The 19,924-nt window shown below is 39.9% G+C and overlaps 1 protein-coding gene across 1 annotated transcript in view; it reads right to left on the bottom strand.

Moving 5' to 3' along the window:
• Col9a1 (collagen type IX alpha 1 chain) overlaps nt 1-19,924 on the bottom strand; it is a 107,847-nt gene that overhangs the window by 82,345 nt on the left and 5,578 nt on the right. The window contains exons 2-6 of the mRNA XM_033756841.1: nt 18,221-18,294; nt 16,872-16,949; nt 16,610-16,742; nt 10,429-10,825; nt 452-560 (exon numbers count right to left, since the gene is read on the bottom strand). Coding sequence (XP_033612732.1) covers nt 452-560; nt 10,429-10,825; nt 16,610-16,742; nt 16,872-16,949; nt 18,221-18,294 — 791 coding nt within the window. The remainder of the gene's footprint in view (nt 1-451; nt 561-10,428; nt 10,826-16,609; nt 16,743-16,871; nt 16,950-18,220; nt 18,295-19,924) is intronic.

Raw genomic sequence — 19,924 nt, 5'->3', positions numbered from 1 at the left:
CATGGCCCCGCGCTCGGCCAAGCGCGCCGCCTGTCGCTGCTGCCCCGGGAAAGTGGCCCTGCACCCCTCAAAGGTGCCCCCGGGAGTCCGGTTGCAAAGGTGCCGGGCCAGGGACGCGTAAGTCCCTTCTGTTTATGAATGGCCCGGGGAGGGTCCCGGGATTGGAGGAGAGCCGGCGGCCGGGCGGATAGAATGACAACTGTCCCTCTTAACCCTTTCCCGCCGCCGCACTGCCCACCTGGGCCGGGCTCGGCCTCGCCCCTCCCACCGGTGCAGCTCGGCGGTCCGAGGGGCCCCTCTGTGGGCCCGCACAGCTCCAGGGTTCTGGGGAGTTGTTTGAGGGTAGGAGTGGGGCGTCCCAAAGAGAAGGCTGCGAGCCGGGCCTGTGCTTTGTTCTCACTGCTGGGTCAGCACTGAAAGCAAACGCGTTAGAGAAAGCAAGCGGGGAGGCCTTTGCAGGTGGTCAAGGGACTCACGGTTGTCCTGACAGGCAGCTCGTGGCAAGTTTCTCTCCTCGGTCTCAGAGGGTCACAATGGATCAGCATCCACTGAAGCTCAAACTGCGGAAAGGCAGAAGACAGTCAAGGTTCTCTTGGAAGACAGAGGTAATCATTCAAGAGAGGTGAGTGTTTAAGAGTGGTCTAATCCTTAACTAACCGAAACCAGTTTAAATTTGTTGAGCTCAACGGAGAGGACTTTTCCTTAAGTACAAATTTTCTAGTAGAAATGGGCCAGAATCACTGGATGAAGATGTCTTTTGCTCTGATTTACTCCAGAGCAGCTCTGGCCAGAAAGCAGACCACTGTATGGACTTCCTACCTCTGCTGGCATTACAGCCTATAGCATGAGGTTTGGGGACAGCCACCCCGCAGCAGGTCTCAGATCCGGGCTTGGGAACCAGGCCTACTGAAAGCCACAGCACATATAAGCTCTCAGATCCTAACTGGGAGATCAGAGTCAGAGACGGCAAAAAAGATGGCAAACAGGAGAACAATTAAAAGATAATGTAGTACTGGAAAAAATGTACATACTGGAAAAAACATTCCCCACGGTATAGCTACAGTTTAAAATAGAAAAAGCAAGATGGAAATCTAGGAATTGGGGAAAGAAGATTGAAAATATTTACATTTTGTGTAATATTATTCATTTGGGTGAAGATGAATGAACCTCTAGACCTTGAAATCCAAACCTACCCTGACAATTCTTATATTTTTAGCAGATATTAATGGAGGACGCCTGCAACAGAAAAGGTGCTGAGTCCAGGTCTGAAAAGAGCTTCAAGCAGCAAGACCCCAAAAAAGTCAAATCCCACAAGAAACCTGGAGCCAGGCCTCTTGCTGGCCTAATTAACAGTGTTCCTTGCTGGATGTTTCTATCAGATCCATGATTCTTGGACAGAAGGTTCTGCTGGCATCGTGCAAATATCCGGTTGGGAATCCAAGTGCAAAATCTAAGCATCAAATCGTGCTTTCCATTCCTTCCCACCTGCCCAGTAGATTCTAGATCAGCTAAATTTAGACTGGAGCTAGATATATTTTTCCACTGCTAAATAAACATTCAGCGTCAAGATTACTTGAGGGAAGATTGAAATTGGAGTTGAAACATGATGAAGTTTTTTTCTTCAACCCATAAAGGTAGAGAAAGTTAAGGAACAGGAAAATGTCCATATTATGAACAGACAGAAGTAGGCACTCCTTCCCCCAGCTCCCAGCTATCCCAGACTTCTCCCACTCTACTGTCTCTCTCAATCCTGCCATGCCCTTTCTTCTGAAAATAGGAACCTCTGCAAAACTGGGATGAAAAAAAGTGAACAGCTAAATCAAGACATATGTTTAATGTGAATGTTATCTATAAATTATATGAGAATTATTCGGACCCATGAATTCACTGTGAGAATGATTTAACAGTAGTGTACAGAATCCTGCTTTCCAAACAACACAGGCTCTTACAGTTATGAAACCACTTCAGTCAAACGTCATATTTTTATAACATTAGTCTTGGGAGGAATTTCATTTGGGTTTTTTTTCTAAACTCCAGTGACTATCTTGTAAGAAAGATGAAAATAGATTAGAACAAACTTTTTCCTTAATGACTGTTAAATATCTGGCATTTGAAGTCATTCACAGAGGGGTACTGTGAGGCAAAGAGGTTAATTCATTTGCCACAATCCACACAGCCAGTAAACAACAGAGATGGCCTTCCAAATTTTCCTGACACTAAAATTAAGAATGTTTTCTTCTAGTCCATTTGACCTCCCTGAATAACGTATACTATCACCACAATGAATCATGTCTTTGAAGCAGTTAAATAAGGTATTTGGTGATCAAACATTAACATAAAAGATAAATGGAAAAGGAAAGAGAACTAGGAGTGAAAACTGAGCAAGTCTCTTTTAACTCCTGCTAGAGAACTTCAGGACTACGTTAAGAAACTTTCATGAGAATTCAAAGCTTTCCCCATGTGGTGTGCTTGTTAGAGAAATGTATCCAGAAGCAAAATTGCTAGTGTTCCTCTAAAAATCAACAGCTGTGTCTGGATGCAGTTACATATCCATGTGTGTAACCAAACAACACATAGAAAAGAGAATCATACTTCTTTTTCCTCAATGACTGGATAAGAATTTGCCAGAATAAAAAAATGTTATTCCTCCTTCCCAGTCCTCAAAGTAAAAGGCCACTCACAATGTTATTCACTAAGTCCTTTGTGAATTAGTGAATCAAAGTAGGCACGCATTGTATGTGTGTGATATTTTGATTCTGAAAATGTTTCAGACCTTAATCACTCTGAGAGACATTAATTATATGGCTAACCAGGAAACCTATATCCTTTGTTTAGCTAGTTGATTAAATTTAACTATTGCAAATGTGAAGTAATTCATTAAGCTGTTTTCTCAAAAATGTGATTCTAGATAAATTGGTACACCGGTTTAAATATGCAAAATGCAATTGCAGCACAAAATAAAAGGGAATGAGGTATAATTCATCTGTGAATACAGGCTGGGTTGTTCAAAGTGCCACACAAGTCAAGGGTTTCTGAACACATCTGCACATCCACATAAAAACCACCTACACACTAATGATCATCTATACAACCACCATTTTTTGGCATAGAGTGTGAATTCCAATTTGCATGCTAATTATTTTGAAGGAACGTTCCCAGAGTATTTTGGAGAAAGTCGCTTTCATTATACAAATAAAATGCTGATCACTGCATGGTTCTCATTTTTCATACCTGGAATCATTCTTTGAATACTCGCTGAAAAAATATATGTGACAAATATTTTAATTTAGTATTTCAGACAACATTTTTGAAGTCCCAAAGTAAACCAAGCAGTAAGGAAACATTCTAGGAAAACCAAAAATATTCTCCTTCCCACCATTAGTTTACAAATTGTAAGATGAGAAAAATACAAGTAGAGAAGTTAAATGTTTTTAAAAGTATTAAGCAAAACATAAAATACCATAGAAAAATCTTTCTTGGCATAAAATGCTTTGCTATTGTCTCAAGGAAAATTGAATGATCCAGATTTGGCATTATCTAGTTCCTTTCTATAGAACACTAAAATTACTCACTTCCAAGGCTAAAATAATGCCCAGCTGATAGTACATTTAAGCAAGGAATACTCTACCCAACACTCTACTCTTTCAGTAAGGTAATGATTTCTACTCACTTTGCTAGGTTGTTAAGAAAGATTAATAAAGCATTTAAGGCCTTAAGCATTAAACAAAAACAAATTGCAGGCAATTATTTTTTCCTCCCAAGAGCGAATTTTAATGACAAACTATGGAACTTGGCACAGGGCTTAAATTTTTGTGAACTGCATTACAATTAAATTTTACAAGTACAAAACACCTAATAATTAGCTCTTCTGAGAAAACTTCCTAACAACACAGGTTTACTTAAGCTTTGTCTACCTGGTGGAAATAAAGATTTAAAGAAATATTGTACCTAAAATATCAGATTGCCTCCTGCCTTTCAGTTGATAAAGAAACATTAGTTTCTATCATTATAAAGGTGTTCCTCTAAATAACCTTCCTAGTTATGAAGTAGGAGGCTCTGAATTCTCCCAAATTAGAAATATCCCTACCCTAAGCCAGGCAGGCGCAGACCTGGTGCTAGGAGTGAGTGAAATGTGAGTAGGCAGCACTCTCCTGGATTGTACCAAAGGCTGAGGTGGAGAAAAGAAAGGGAAGACAGTAGACTTGGAGTTAGCAGACCTGGGACAGAGTCATTTGTTTATTCCACATATCTCTACATAACACATTCATTTGCTTTGAGATAAATAATATGAAAGACACAAAAATGCCAAGTATAATAGGCAACATCTAAGCTAAAACTGCTTTTGATGATAAACACTGTTAAGTGGAATGGCAGAAATTCTTGCCAGGCTAAAGTCACCTATGAAGTGAATATGTAACATGTAAGTGGAGCCCCGAAGAGCAATGAAGATTTTCATGAGCAGCGATGTTGGGGTGACGGTTAGGACCCTACAGACAGGGATTGGGGCATCAAGACCAAGGGTAGCAGTGGTATGGAGAGGAGGGACCAGGTTCACTGGGTAGAGTGGACAGCAGGTTTTTTTTTTCTTCAACCTTGAATTCCAAGCTAAGATAGTTGACGAGCACTGAGTTTGTGATTATTGCATTATAAGGAAAGATTTTGGGGTCAGGGGGTAGGGACGGGGAAGGAGGAGCTGACTTAGAAGAATGTTTCAAGAAGGTGCTCCTTTGAGACAGAGGAGGCTACTGTAGAAAAGCATCAAGAAGGGCTGTCCTCTAGTTTGTGATGAAGCATCCTAAGTTTCCCACCAACGAGGAGGAAAAATCCTCTCCTTATTCCATGTCCTCCCCAGCTGCCATCACCTTCCCCATGAACAAAACAAAACTCCAAATAGTCTATATTCATGGTCTCTGATTCCTCTCCTTCTCATTTTCTCTTGAATTCTCTCCATTTGAACTTTCACTCCCAAACATTCAAATAGATCTTTGCCCAAATCATGTCACGGCTTCCTAAATCCAGTGGTCAGGTCTCAGTTCTCTTCTCTTTTTGACCTATCCACAGCCTTTGACTCAATTTCTTATTCCATCCTCCCTGAAATCCTGTTTTCCCTGGACTTTCAGGGCACCACAATCTCCTGTTTTTTCTAATATCACAACCTTCTCTTTCTTAATTTTTTTTTTACAAATCTTCCTCATCTTAGAAACTTCTGTATCTTGGTTATTTTAGGACCCTGTCCCAAGACTTCTGTACTATACTTACATCTTGGTGATTTCATGGCTTTAAATCCCATAGTTATGTGGATAACTCCCAGCAAGAGGCCAAAATCTGCCTCTTGGACTCTAGTAGAACACATCTAACTGCCTACATAGTATCTTCCTTAGATAGCTAATAATCAATGACCAAACTCCTGATCAATCTTACATGTCCCAAACCAACTCTTGATATTCTCTTTGATACCTGCTTTTCTCAGAGTCTCCTGTGTCTGTAAATGGCAACTTTATACTTCCAGTTACACCCACCAAAAATATTGGTGTCATCCAGATTTCTCCTCTCTCTCTCTCTCTCTCTCTCTCTCTCTCTCTCCCCCTCCCTCCCCCCTCCCCTCCCCAAACCCTATGTCCCTTATCTTCAAATGATTAGGATCTGACACTTTGCATCAATTCCACCATTACCACCCTGGTTCAAACCAAGATCATCCCTCCCTGAATTATCAGAATAGCTCTTAAAGTCTCTCTTTCTCCTAAACATTTCTGACCTCCCCATGTCCCACTACAGTATAGAGTCCAAATAGGAGCCAAAGAGATCATTTCAGAAGATGAGAACATGTTAGTTACAGTACTTATAGAAAACCGTCTGAGACCTGCCTGTCCCACACAGCAGGAAAGTTTCCCTGCCCAATCTCTATGATGTCACCTCCTCAGCACCATGACCTGCCTCCTCTCCAATCACCCTATTCTGCAGGTGGTCCTCACACAACAGACACCAGTCCCTCTTCTCCCACTGTTCACTCTTCCTGGAATCCTTCTACAGTCTTACCATTTACTCCATTACTCACTGTGACTGTCTTCTCTCCCGAAAATGGAAGCTCCATTGGAGAATTAACTTTTGTCTTTCTCTATCACTTCCAATAATGCCTACAACCTAGTGGATGTTTAATAAAGAATTGTTAAATATTAATGAATGAATACATAGAGATGGATAAACTGAGAAGTTTGGGTTAGATGCACTCAATATCCTCCAGCCCTGAAAGCTCACGATTCTGTTGACCCTGCATGATAACTAAAGAAAGTAATCACTGCTGCAGAGACTTAACATGAACAGGATTTCTTTATAAGGTTTGTCCATTTACATTTTTATCAAAATAGGAAAAGTAATAGAATTGATTTTTTTAACAGTATGGGCATGGCTGAGAGCAATAAAAAAACTTCATATTTTCAATTTTGTATTAAAAGCGAGTTTGACCATACTTTAACTCTTACTCTAATTATTCATAGCCCCTTTCCCCAATCATGACTGCTACTACTTTAGCAGGCCTATTTCTTTGTTCCCTCTCATTGCCACCTAGTGGAAAGTCCAGTTAATGTGGTGAGTATGATAAAATGCCGCAACCTAGGTTTTATCTCCAAAAAATTGTTCTGATAATCAGCATTTTAAAAATATCTCAATTAAATCAAGGTGTTATAATAAGTATTTTACATGGATATATATGGATAAGATTGCTGTATTTCTTCTAATTAATTTACTACTTCCAAGTAAAAAAAAGTGTATGAAAAAGGATGCTAATTAAAAAACAATTCATTAAGCAAACTTACCTTAGATATTATTTATAGTAGATATTATGCATTCCTCAAATCAGTAAAAACATAAATTTCCTAGAATATTTCTCAAAACTCAGAAGTAATGTGAAACACAACCTCAAAGTTTATTTTCTCATGTTATCATGCATGGAACTTTCATTGTTTTTACCTTTCAAGGCTAGTGTCATTAAATTCTGTGGAGCAAAGAAAAGAACAGAGATTGTCCTTCTACAGTCTTACCAGCTCTTACATTTTCTCTCTGAGTCTAATGGAAATAAATAGAGCAACACATTTGAGGTATACTTTTAAAAGCATTAAATCCAACATGTTCTATGTTGATTCATTTGAACTATGCATAGGTTGAAAAATGGTCTGCATCGTATTATTTATAAAGCCACATAAACTTTCACCCTCCCTGAAACAAGCCCCAACTCCCTGTGTAAGTCCCTGAAAAGGGAGAAAAGCTAACTTTCTTTTCTAACAGAGCTGTACTCAATAACTCTCCGAGGCAATCAGACTGGCAACAAACAATAAAGAACCTGTCATAAAATAATATGTTTTTATGGTACGCTGCCAGGAAACCCAGCTTTGCAGCAGGACAAATGACACCATCCTAAATTATGGGCACAAAAGAGAATAGGAAATAAGGGATTTATTGCTTTAAAATAAAAACTAACAAACTTACAGCAGTACATTGGGAAAACAATTTATAAAAGGCTTTGAGCCCACTAAATAACTGTGAATGATGAGAAGCTGTGTAAGCTGTATATCATATGAGCATTTCTATGACAAGCCCTATGAAAATGGCTTCCTTCTCCCATTTACAGGAAAGGCGCAAGAGAGGATGAGCAGAGGAAAATCACAAACAAATACAATATAGGTGAGTGTTTTCACATTAGTAATCCATCAAATGTTGTTTTCAATTGCATTTTTGCTATGCAATCCTCAATATCTGATAATACCTATGAAGAGGACATTTTTTAAAAATCTATTTTGAAAAGAGAGCATTGGCTCAGGAAGAAGTGGCCAAGTAATGTGGAGGGTCAAAGATTAGAAGGAATCCAACTGCACAAAGAAACATTGAAAAATTACACTGTTCCTTGCCATTTTCATGCTATCTCACATTATTTCATTTTGATTCAGAAGTTCCTACCGTAGTCTGAACACTTGCTGCCCCCAAACTGAGAAGAGGGGGACCTCTGAGTACAGATCTACCTCTCAGAGTATGTGTCTGTCACCCCTGTGGCTGCATGTATTTGACTTTCTTCAAAAAGAAAGCCTAACTGATATAAAATGAAATGAGGTAGGTTACATATTTTAGATCAAACACCCCTACAAGACAGCAGACCTACTTGAGGGAGCTTCTTTAGCTAAGAAATGAACATAACCTTATCTGAACTTGCTATCTTACAAAATGCTGCAAAGATCAAGCAGTTAATGGAATCGCAACCATTCTGAAAACTTCAGATTGAAGTAGTAGGCATGCTAAGTTGATATTTTAAAAGCACAAATGAGCTTCTCTTAGATAATTTTCTTCTTTGTCTTATCAGGGTTAGGGTTGAGGAATACAGTTCAACATTGTCTCTTCTGGTCTTTGAATAGAGGTAGAATGGGAGAGGGAGACTATAATCTTGAGCTAGTTTAGTTACCACTGTCACTACCCCACCGTCACTGCTACCATCTTCCACTACAGAACTTTAGTTAGGCTCTAGACTCAAGGATCTTTTGGGTGGGGGAGCAGGAGTTCTGAAGGAATTCCTTATTCTGAAAGCAAAATTTAAATATGCCCATTTTAAATACCTTTGACATTGCTAACTTAGAGAAGTTCTCTGGTGGACCAGAAATACACATAAAGCCACCTGCAGGGTGCTAGCTGCACTCTTTCCCGTGGCAGAATACAAGAGAAGATAAAAGGTATGCACGCAACCCCACTGTGATGCGATACTAGACACAGCAGAAAACCCACAGCCAGCTCTGACACTATTGGCCAAACTATGATGCAGTGAGTAATATTAAAACTTTAGGTACTGCTCTAGCAATCAAGCAACTTCATAGCAACGTAGCTCCCAAATTTCAAAATTATAAAGAGATATAATGTTGAAGGCCAATGAATTGATCAATAAAAAGTTTAAATCCTTGATTTAGAGTCATCCCAGGGAGGAGGTAATCTAAATCTCTTCCCACTCACCCACGGTCCGGCAATAACACAGACATCACAGAAGTCCACTGTTCCCTGAAAACCTCTCCATCATCACTGCAAAGATCTTGCTGCACAAAATTTCAAGACGGTATAGTAGTGGTCCTGTTGGCTTTCCTGCCCAGCCACTTAAGGTGTGATAAGTCATTAAATGAAGAAATACTCCCTGATGAGTATACAAGCCAGGACAGTAATGTGGCAGTAATAAATTGCTTTCTGTCCATCAGGGGATATAGAAATTTCACACTATCTTTCACACGAATCACAAGTCTTCCCTTGAAAACAAGCTATTTGAACAATTCTATTACTGAGATCCCCGACAACCATTTTTTTAAAAAGTGCACAGAAACAATTCTAAATTATTATATCATCTTTGCCACCCTCCGTGACACATGTTTTGTGGCTGGAATTTAACAGCCAGTAGCCTACGTATGAGAGAAGGAGAGAGAGAGAAAGAAAGAGAGGAGAGAGGAGAGCTATAGTTATTTATAGTGAGCTCTAAATTCCTTGCTTTCCCCAAAAGAACATTTGCCCCCTGTGAATATATTTTTAAGTTCCTGTGACAGTGTTATAAAATATTTGCTCAAAAGATTAAGTGGAAGTATAACAGTTCCAAATGGCAGAACTATAAAGGTAATAGTTGTCACAACTATTATGTCGTTATGTAATCTCTTGCCTTTATATTCATGGATCTCTACGGTAAAATCAGCAACAGAACGTTGAAATCATTTATTGCTATATCGTGCAAGACGGATTTCCAGATAAGTAAGTTACACTGCCTGCGGGATTCTGACTCTTGCTGCCGTGACACCGTGTGACTTCCTAACCTCATCTTCCACTGTCCGCAGTCCCTGCGCCGCACACAGGCGCTCACGTGAGCAAGCACAGCCACGCTCGCATCACCTCTCCGCCGCACTTTGAATGTGGTCCATCTATTCCCTTGGCGGTTTTTCCCTTAGCTGGAATGCACTCGCTTCTCCTTTTGCTAACTGAAATCCTTCTGCTTCAAAGTTCATTGATTCCAAGAATTATGGAATTCTTGACCAAGTGAATCGACAATTCATATTAGCCTTACTTTGAATATTCTCATTAGTTATATAAGATGACAGACAGAACTAATATGAGTTTCTTTCTAAGTTACTTCTTAAGAATTCCAGTGTTCCATAGGCATGTAACACCTGCAGGTAGATTTCAAACTCCTCAACACCTGGACCTAACGGCTTACCTGCCTCTGAGTCTCCATTCCGTCTGACACCTGCTGTGCTCAAAACAGGCACAGAAGGCTCTCTGAATGTGTGACTGAGTGAATTTTTTTTTAATGCATAACTGTTTGTGGTCTGAGTTTCTGCCGATTATCTAAGATGTCTGAAGTACTGGTTTTAGCAATCTGATTTTGCTTTCCTCTACCATCGCGTGAGATTTTTGTGTACTTACTGGAACGGAAACTTGAGGATTTTCTGCCAGCTTTCCCAGTACCGCAAAGCCATCAACATCGACCGGGCCTCTTGGCTTTATAGGTAAGGACTCGATCCTGTTGCAGTCAACGAAAAGAGTGGCGCTGCTCTTCTCCACACTGATCATGAGCTTATGCCACTGGGAGTCAAACAGGGAAGTTAAATTCGAGAAGGCTGCAGTCTGGAGACTTCCATCCAGTCCCTTGTAGGAGAATGCAATGGATTTGGTTTGGCCATTTATCTTCACACCAACTTGCTCCTTCCCCAAGGAATTCTGAATCTGCCAAATGTTCCAGTTCTTTTCGAGTGTGCTTCCAGTCATCCGAAAAGTAGTTAGAAAGGAGTATTCTTCAGGGAGTCCGCTGGGATATAAATGCCTGGGTAAAATTTTAAAATAGTAAATATAAATCTTGTTTTCCATACTCATGCATATTTACCATTTTCCTTTTTATGCTATTTTAGAGTCTAGACATACAGAAAGGCTGCAGTGTGGAAAACTGTGCAGAATTTGTTCTTTCATGACTGTTCACAGAACTTTAATCATTCATGTACATTAATGCTCCATATTAAAATACACAGTTTTAAAAATCTTTCCCTCAGAGGTAAAAAAGGTTCCAATGCCACAAAAATCCCAACAATATTACTATTTATGCTACCCAAAGAGCTACTACTGTTTCAGCAATTCCTTCTCAGCCAAAAATCACATTCTTGCAAAGTTCTTGGCAACATTTCTTTCACAAGTGAGAGAGGAGATTATTTGGAATACAAATACCCACTATTGATTTATGAAACCTTTTCATTAAAGTGGCTTTTCGTTTTTATGTCTGTATAATGCATTGTTATTTTCATAACTGTTTGCATATTGTCCTCCACCATTATATTCAAGACCCACATAAGCATTTTGAGAATCTCCACCTACAGAGTCAGATTTTACAGATTCAAGCAAATTTTCTTTAGAAACTGTTACACTCTGAGGAAGTCTGACTTTCCAGGGAGTTCAGAGTATGATATTTGCATAGCCTCTGGTTGCTCATCACTGCACCTGTGACAAGTGAAAAATCACAGTTCTACCTTCTCTACCCCGACCCACTTGTTTCTCAGTCTACTACTTAACACTATCACTGTACTTCCTTCCTGTATTGAATAGCAACACAAAAGCAGCAGTGTGCATCAGGGTTTTCCAATCTGTACGGAGGCCGTAATCCGGATCACTTCCTGGATCTTCTGCTGAAGCCAAGACACAAAGAGCTGAAGAACGAACTTTAAAAGTCAGCAAATAGTAAATGTAAATATCATCTTCCATGGACTTAAAGCTGCATACCTTCTTCCTTCTAAGCATAGAGGGAAAAAAATATAAGCAAGGAAGATCTGCTCGGAAAACTAGATGCCAATGGATTTTGTTTGCTAGATAATCAAAAACGACATTTTTTTGTATATAATTATGGGCTAGGACCCAGAGTTCCAAATAATCTTCCTTTGGGCCAAGCTCTTGTTATGTAGCCCCCTTCTTGTGAAGAACAAAGAAGAGAAAAAAAGGCAAGAAGAAATATCTTGATGGATGCTGGTTTCATTTTTTACAAAGTAAAATACTGACATGTACACTTACTATTTTGATGTGTCTGTCACTGCCAGTTACATGAAAATATATTGTTAGCTTCCATAATTTCTATACCAGATGATCCCACGAGTGTTTAACAATAAATGAAACTACTTAGCTTGTTGAGATTTTCTATCTTTACCTTGGCTTTAACCGCACAATTGTATCATAGTATTATCATAGTATTAAAAACTTCTAGCTCCCTTTTCTGAAAATGTGTTTACAAATCTTTAATAAGGTACGCTATCCCAAAACATCATTGTTTTGTCCAAGTCAAACATGCAAAATTTTGGGCCAGATTTAGCTCAGAGGTTCTGCTGCCTTCCTCATAAGTACAAGGTTCCCAGTTTTATCCCCAGTACCCCCCAAATAAAGCAAACCTTTCAATTGGCTATCCTTATCACCCAAGGCCTTGTTTGAGACAATATTTTCCAGTATGCTTAGTTTGTAACATGGTCTTAGATGAGCTATTCTATTCATATGCATTTTGTATGGTCATGGTGATGTATTTTTTTGTTTTGTTTTGTTTTGTTTTTGTACCAGGGATTGAATTCAGCTCCTTACATTTGTGAGGCAGGCGGTGGCACCACTGAGCTAAACCCCTGGCCCTGATGTGTATTGTTCTTACTGCAAAATTTTTCAGTTATTAAACATCTCATATTTGTCAGGAGTAGAGGTAGTTTACCATATATTTGCTTAAATATTAAATATTAAAATATTTTAAAAATATATTAGGGTATGTAACCTTAAAATTAGAAAGATGGAGAGATGCAGATGAGATTGCTAAAATTATACAAAATTATTTTACACTCTTTTCCCAGAATGGAGCTAACTACCACTTCACTCCAGATCTTTGTTTTTAGCATATTTCTTGTCTGTCAGTTAGCTTTCCATATTTCCTTTGACTTTATGTCTTTCAGAATTAGATTAATTCTAGAGTTACCTCTTGGAAAGAAATTAAGGTTCACTAAAGATGATATAATGTACTACTACTTATTGTTTAGTTATAAAACCTTGTGGAAATTTGTACATTTAATTTCGCTAACCTCAGTAACTTTGGAGCTGGGAAGTACATTTGTAAAGTTTTACTCAGTGATGCAATTTGCCAAGTATCCATTTATAAATACATTCTTTGATCATTCAAATTAATGATCAGGATTAACTCGATGGTTAAAGAGTTTATCTTTCATTTTTCCTCAAAGTAGTTGTTGTTGAGGTGTGAGGTATTTGTAAAAGGAAGATAAGTTTGTTTTTTTTTCTTTCAGGGCTGGGAATCCATATTACCTATGTATTTATCAATGGATATCGTGAGAAATACTATTAGAAATACCTATTTTGTTTTGATTCAAGAAGTCATGGACACATGGCCCGGTGACTCTTGAACAAAGAAATGACGAGGTTAACTGAGAGATCCTGTCCAATTCCTACTTCATTCAACCTTTCCTGCTCAGTGAGTGAGATTATGTTGAAAGCTTCCAACCATCTCTGACTTAAGCTATGTAACCTTCAAATTAGAAAGACAGAGAGATGCAGATGAGATTGCTAAAACGATACCTCATGTACAGACATGTTATTAAACCAAGGTTTCTGTAGGTTTCCCTCTATGCATATGAAAACCACATATACGTGTATAAAATATAATGAAGACTATCACGCTAATCATTTTTCAAATCAGAATAGTAAGTATGTCAATTTAGTAAGAGGAGAAAACTCATTTTACTGCTAATCTTAACAAAATGTAGATGTAATTTGTATATACCTAAAATCATTTAAAAGTCTCACAGATGTAATTTATAGGACCGTCAGCCTACCGCCTTTTCTGAACACGTGAGATTCTGTTCGTACAAATGCGCTATGCACACCGATAAGTAAACCTGACAACGTACATAATTTAAGAGACATCTCTGCAAATGATTTATTTCATTATATTATAATCTCCATGGGGTACCTCAAGTGGAGAAACATAAGGGTTTGAATAAAAGATTCAAGAGACTTTGGACCTTGAAACACTTATGACCTTGACCCAAAGCAAAGCTAAGATTGTTTTTAATACAAACATAACATAGTTGCAAGTATAAGTTAAGAATATGAAACTACAATGTCTAGACTAAAGAACATTTTATTCAGCAGAAGGTAAGTATTTAATTGTAGATGGGGAGGGGAGGAGGGGGTGAAGGGAGGGCAGGGGTAAGGGGAAAAAATGAGAACCAAGACTTGTCATGTAGCGGTACAAGATCCCAACAATGAATGTAACTGTACTGTATCCCTAAAATGTACCAATAAACTCAATTAAAGTTGAAAAAAAAGAAGATAAGTATTTAAACCAGGTGTGGTGGCACATGCCTGTAATCTCAGCACTTGGGAGGCTGAGGCAGGCTGATCAATGTGAGTTCAAGGCCAACCTGGGATATATGGTGAGTTCAAGGTCACCCTGAACTACTAGCAAGACCCTGCCTCTAAAAACAAACAAGCAAAGATGTGTCTTTTTAAAAATAATTTTTTAAAGTAATTGGGAAGATAAGATAAATTTTTACTCTATCACATTAGATTCTTATACCATAACACTCTTTCTTCTCATAAAGGTCCTCTTACAGAAGGATCCTTTAAACCATGCGTATCTGCTCCATGAGAACAATTGCAACCTCTGTCTTCCTTGTCACCCTGCTTCTGAGTGAGTAGGATTTAGAGAGGCTTAGCAAGAAAGGATCCACCAAAGAGGAAATATTCGTCTGCATATACTCTGCCCTTTTGGCGTGTTACGCCATAAATAGTAACACTCTGCTACGTCCACTGTGGGCCAGGCTCTGTCCACGCTCTCTCCAGTTACTCATGTGCTCCACACAGCAATCTCTCGACATGGCTTTTATGAGATTCTCTAATTTTAAACCCAAACAACTACAATTTAAATAATCTGCCCAAATATAGATTTGACTACATTTTTTGGAGCTCCATCCTCCATCTTGCCTCCTCTCTTTCTTACCTCTTTCTCCTACTTCCTTCTCATTTCTCCTTTCCTCATTTTTAAAAAGTCTTACTGGTAAATCAGGAGCTTCTAATCTTCGTGGGAAAAGAAGTTAAGGAGATGGCAAATATGAGACCATGATTACGGCCTGTGGTTTATTATTTAGCGACAGCTGCAGGCACTGGAGAAAACGATGATGAAGATGATGAAGATGAGCAGAAGCTATGGGGACCACACTGCCTCAAGGCTATCAGTTCATGACAGTCTAGATTATGCCCCAACTCACAGAAGAGAAAGTTAGATCAGCAGTTTGGGTCAGTATGTCATGTCATTATCTTAACAAGGAAAAGAAAAACAAAATTGTGAAATTAAGAATGCAACTAGCACTTCTGTACCTGAAAAATAACATGTAAGCAAAACCAAAGGCCAAGGTAAACGTGATCACCAGCCATCTGAGATTCTGTACAAATGTGACTCGGTCCAGTCATCCATGGCCCTCCAAGCCCAGGATGGAGCAATGGCCGGAAGCACAACCTCAGAACACACTGCCTCGGTCTCAAGCCTCCCAGCTTAGGGACCTAAATTACAATTTGGGGCTGTAGTTTTCTCCTCCACTAAATAAATGTAACAGTGTCTGCACATCACAGAGGTTGAGCTTCATATGAATTAGTAAATTTACAAAAAGGTTTATGTAGTATTATTGTGTTATAAATTATAACATGCTCAAAATATGAATTTTTATTTGCAATCTAGCCTATCAGATTTATAATGATCAAGATTTTTATTTTATAAGCACTTAGAGTCTCTATACTATTCTTTTATTGTTCCAATCCATCAGTATCACATTTACAATATAATGTCCATCAAAATCCTAATTTTCTGATCACTTACCAAAGAAATCTTAATTACGTATTTTGCAATGCACCAAAACATATATTAATCATGATAATCACAAATAAGGCATGTAGGTGATACAGAAACTAAGTCACTAAAAGTTCATTCATACTAACAGTGGCATAACCCAATACACATTCACTAAAATACCTCAGTTATGAGTAACTTCAAGATTAAAGGGCTTAGCTCTAGAAAATAAGATCAACGAAGTGGAAGATTTATTATTAGCACTGACACTGTTTCTTTTATACTAACTTTAATTTTGCTTCTTCAGTTTTTATCTGCCAGCAGCTAGACACTGGAGCTGTTTCTATTTCAGCACCAGAATCCTTGAACAGCACTACTGTGAGTCTTCTGACCAGGGTGGCTCTTAGTTATATTTATGCTGAACCTCTGGCACTTTTCACAGAGGGTCCTTTCAGTCAAAACCAGACAGATTACTTAAAAACAGAGAGCAGAGTAATAAGGACATGTCCTGAATCAATATATAATAGTCTGAGTGATTTCTGCCCTCCCTGAAATGGAAAGTAAATTACATATTGAAAACATACAGAGCAGTATTCAGGAACTGCTGGTTGATGTGTGAATAAGTCCTTTCATTTTTAAATAGCATCATGATCCAAGAAATGTTAAATACGAGAAAATTCTCTAACCACATATAACTGTACGTATTCTTTGTAGGAAGATGAAATGTGTGTGACAGATTACCGGGTTGGAATCCTGAAGTCTACATTATTTCCCAACTTGTAAGCCACTTGTAGTGCAGTTGACCCCACCACTCTTTGGATAGCTCTTCTAGATGCTGCTTTATCTATCTGGAACTGAGAAATCAGGTCAAACCCTGTACAAAAGAAATACAAAACGGAAAATCCACAATGAGATTGGTTTTACTCCTTGCCACACTTTCCCAAATAAGAGAGTATATGGGCTCAGAAAACATGCATTTTCAATATAATACATTGTTACTTGCCTGGTAAGTCATCTTGGCCAATTCTGACCTTGGGACAGAGTTCATTTCCACCATTAGAATTTGAGTTGACAGGGAATCCTGTAAAAGAGATACCATGTCATCCTACTTCATCCACTACAAGGGTTGCTAATAATAATAGTAACTGAGCCACTATTAAAATACATATTACTATGTGATAATAAAGCTTTAAATACACTATTATGGAATCTTGCTTAGAAGAAGTATATTTGGCTTTGACTCTATGCATCATGATTCATTTACCTTCAACTTATCCTGGGGGGATGCAAGGCATAAATTTGCTTTAATAATTTATACTGGGGGCCAGGGATTTAGCTCACTGGTGCTACTGCCTGCCTCACAAGTTCAAGGGCCCAAGTTTGATCCCTGGTACAAAATAAAAATAATAATTATTATTATTTGTACTGAGAAAATGTTCATTTTGGGAAAGGTTAGGAATTTTTTCCTCTTGGAACCAGAGCTGCAGGATGTCCTGAAGGACTTGAGGTCAGAAGCCTGTTTGGAAAACGGCTGGTGGTTTGGCTAGAAAATATTTCTTAAATACCACAAATTTCAGAATTTCAACAGAAGTCCAGAGCCAGCTTTAAGCCAGCTCAGTGAGACTTCTAGAAAGTGAAATTCTTAGGAATCTTTGTCAAACAGGAGGAACTGGGAGAGTCTTGAGATTCACAAATCCTAAATAAAATACAGAGGATGTGTTTCACTTCATGAATCTAAGAGCTAGAATAAAGAACACAACTAGACTGCTGCTGGTAGCACAGAATTAAGAGGGGCCGCAAGAGGAAAATGATCATAACAAGAATTACATTCTCGGTGTGATGAGAAATTGTAGAACTGACTAGGTGCTCTTTGCACAAATGATCAGCCGTAGTGAGGGACTTTTTTCACAGCAATAGGAGACTTCCTATAACTGTCCAAACCTACACCTTGTTGAGACTCGCCTGATGATACAGACTTCCCAGACCTCAGAAAGAGTATTTTCTCCACTACAAAGCCTTGGCCTGGCCTTGGCAGTGCATCCATCGTTTTCTCCATGTCTCCCCGATCTCAGCTTATCTGGGTCAATCTGCCCGTCTCTCCTTCCGCCCATGCACCCTTCCGTGCTTCTACTCCACCTCTACGAGTCCCCAGGGGAGCCGGGCTCCATGCGAGGCTCGGCGGCACACAGACCCGTGCTCACTTTTGCTCTCCACTCTCAGCACAGCGCGTAGAAATCCACCACTAGGTGCGAAGGGCCGCGGTGCCTCTCCTAGCCACAGCCCTGCCTGTCTCAGCCCTATTTGTTTCCGGGGACAACTGACATTGAAAAATCCAGCGACTACGGCCCTTACTTGGGCGACGCTTGACAGCTGCAGATGCCCTGGGTCCCAGGAAACTGCATGCAAAGAAGAGAACCGAGATTGTCCTGAAGGAAAAAGAAGAGAAATGACTCACACGGGACTCCCTCCAGATGGGTCCTACTTTTCGTATTTTCAAATCTGGTAAACCTGACAATGTAGGTGACCAAACCCCAATATAGATTTTTACAATTTAGATTATGAAGCCCTACTCGGAGAGTCAGCACAGTCAGTCTCTGGCTCTCGCTGTGCCTGCTATATTATCGGTCTCACTTCTCAGGATCTCTGTACCCATTTCCCTGCCTCTGTTTGCTTTTCTCCGGGACTTTCTGCGTCTGTCTCTTCTCTTTTCCCATCTGTGTCTCTCGTGCTCACTCTGATTTACCCCCCTCCCACAACTCTGCCCTCCTCTTTCTACCTCCACTGTAGAAACACAAGCCCCTTGGTTCTGAGGGTCCCTAGCCCCCTGGTCTCCCAGCTTCTCCTTCTGAGTTGCGGTCTTACCAGCAGTTCCTCATGTCCCTGGCAGGTTTTCCTCAGCTGCACACAGTCTCTATGCATAAGAGGCTGGAGGGGAGTCACGGCTCCCCTAACACCCTTCTCTGTCGTTCTAGGGCTATGATTTCTGGCCCCAATTGTGGTCCTCTCTGCCCTCCCGAGAGCTAGAAGCAAAAGGAGTGGACTAGAGGCACCTGGACACTTTAAACTGAAGCAGAGTGAGGGGTGGGGAGACGTAGCCCTGTACGCCCAGGTTTGGCCAAGGGTGTGCCCAGACAGCTAACCAGGCCACACTGAAGGGAGGATTAGCAGGGGGAGGTTTGCTGAAATGAAAAATAAAATCAGGATGTGAGGAGCCTCACCAGAAAATTCCTAGCAAGCTGCTATAGGAACACAGTAAAGGCTTTGAGAAGCACTGCAGGAATACAGAGGGAGCTTTGAGAGGACCTGGATCCCGTCAGGAGGTGCCCACAGGAAGGCAGAGGTGTGGGGACTCCTGGGAGCCTCAGGCCCCCATCAACCTATGACTGAAACCCCATTTGTTCTGAAGCTGACGAGTTGTATGACCTTGGGCAAGTTAGTTAACCCCTCTGTAACTCAACCGCCCTGGCTGCAGCACAGGCTAAAAATACAGTGGACCCTTAACTCATGAACTCAATTAGTTCCTGATGGCTGATTGTAACTCAAGTTGGTTAATGAAGGCTCGGGCTCCTCTCCACAGCCTTCAAAGTCTCCCTCCTGTACACAGGCAGATCTCAGTGTCCTTAGAGAGATACTGGCCCAGGATTTCTCAGTTAACCCCACACAGGAGAGGATGGTGTCATGGTCCTTCCAGAACTCTTTAAGTGTTAAATCTGTATCTGAGACCCTCTGGAAGCACAAGTGGCCAGCATTCGGGTTGTAACTCAAGACTTCCTTCATAAAGTAAAACTAAAATTCCCGTAATAACCCAAATTGTCCATATGTCAGGCCAGCCATAATTCCAGGATCCACTGTACGTGAAAAGAATTGTTTTAATAATTAAACAAGATTGACAGAGGCAAAGCATCTAACATCAGTCTGTTTGTGATCATTATGGTCATGAGAGCTAACACTTCGTTAGTGCTTCCCTCTGTGGGCAATACTTGAAGCCTGGTGACGTTAAATTCTCACAACTGTGCTGCAAGGTGAAACTAAAATCGGTGTATTCATCAGATGAGA

Source organism: Fukomys damarensis, unplaced genomic scaffold (genome assembly GCF_012274545.1).
Source record: "Fukomys damarensis isolate Sample0158 unplaced genomic scaffold, DMR_v1.0_HiC HiC_scaffold_27, whole genome shotgun sequence".
In the NCBI taxonomy this organism is placed as follows: Eukaryota; Metazoa; Chordata; class Mammalia; order Rodentia; family Bathyergidae; genus Fukomys; species Fukomys damarensis.
This window is presented reverse-complemented; position numbering and strand designations above follow the sequence as displayed.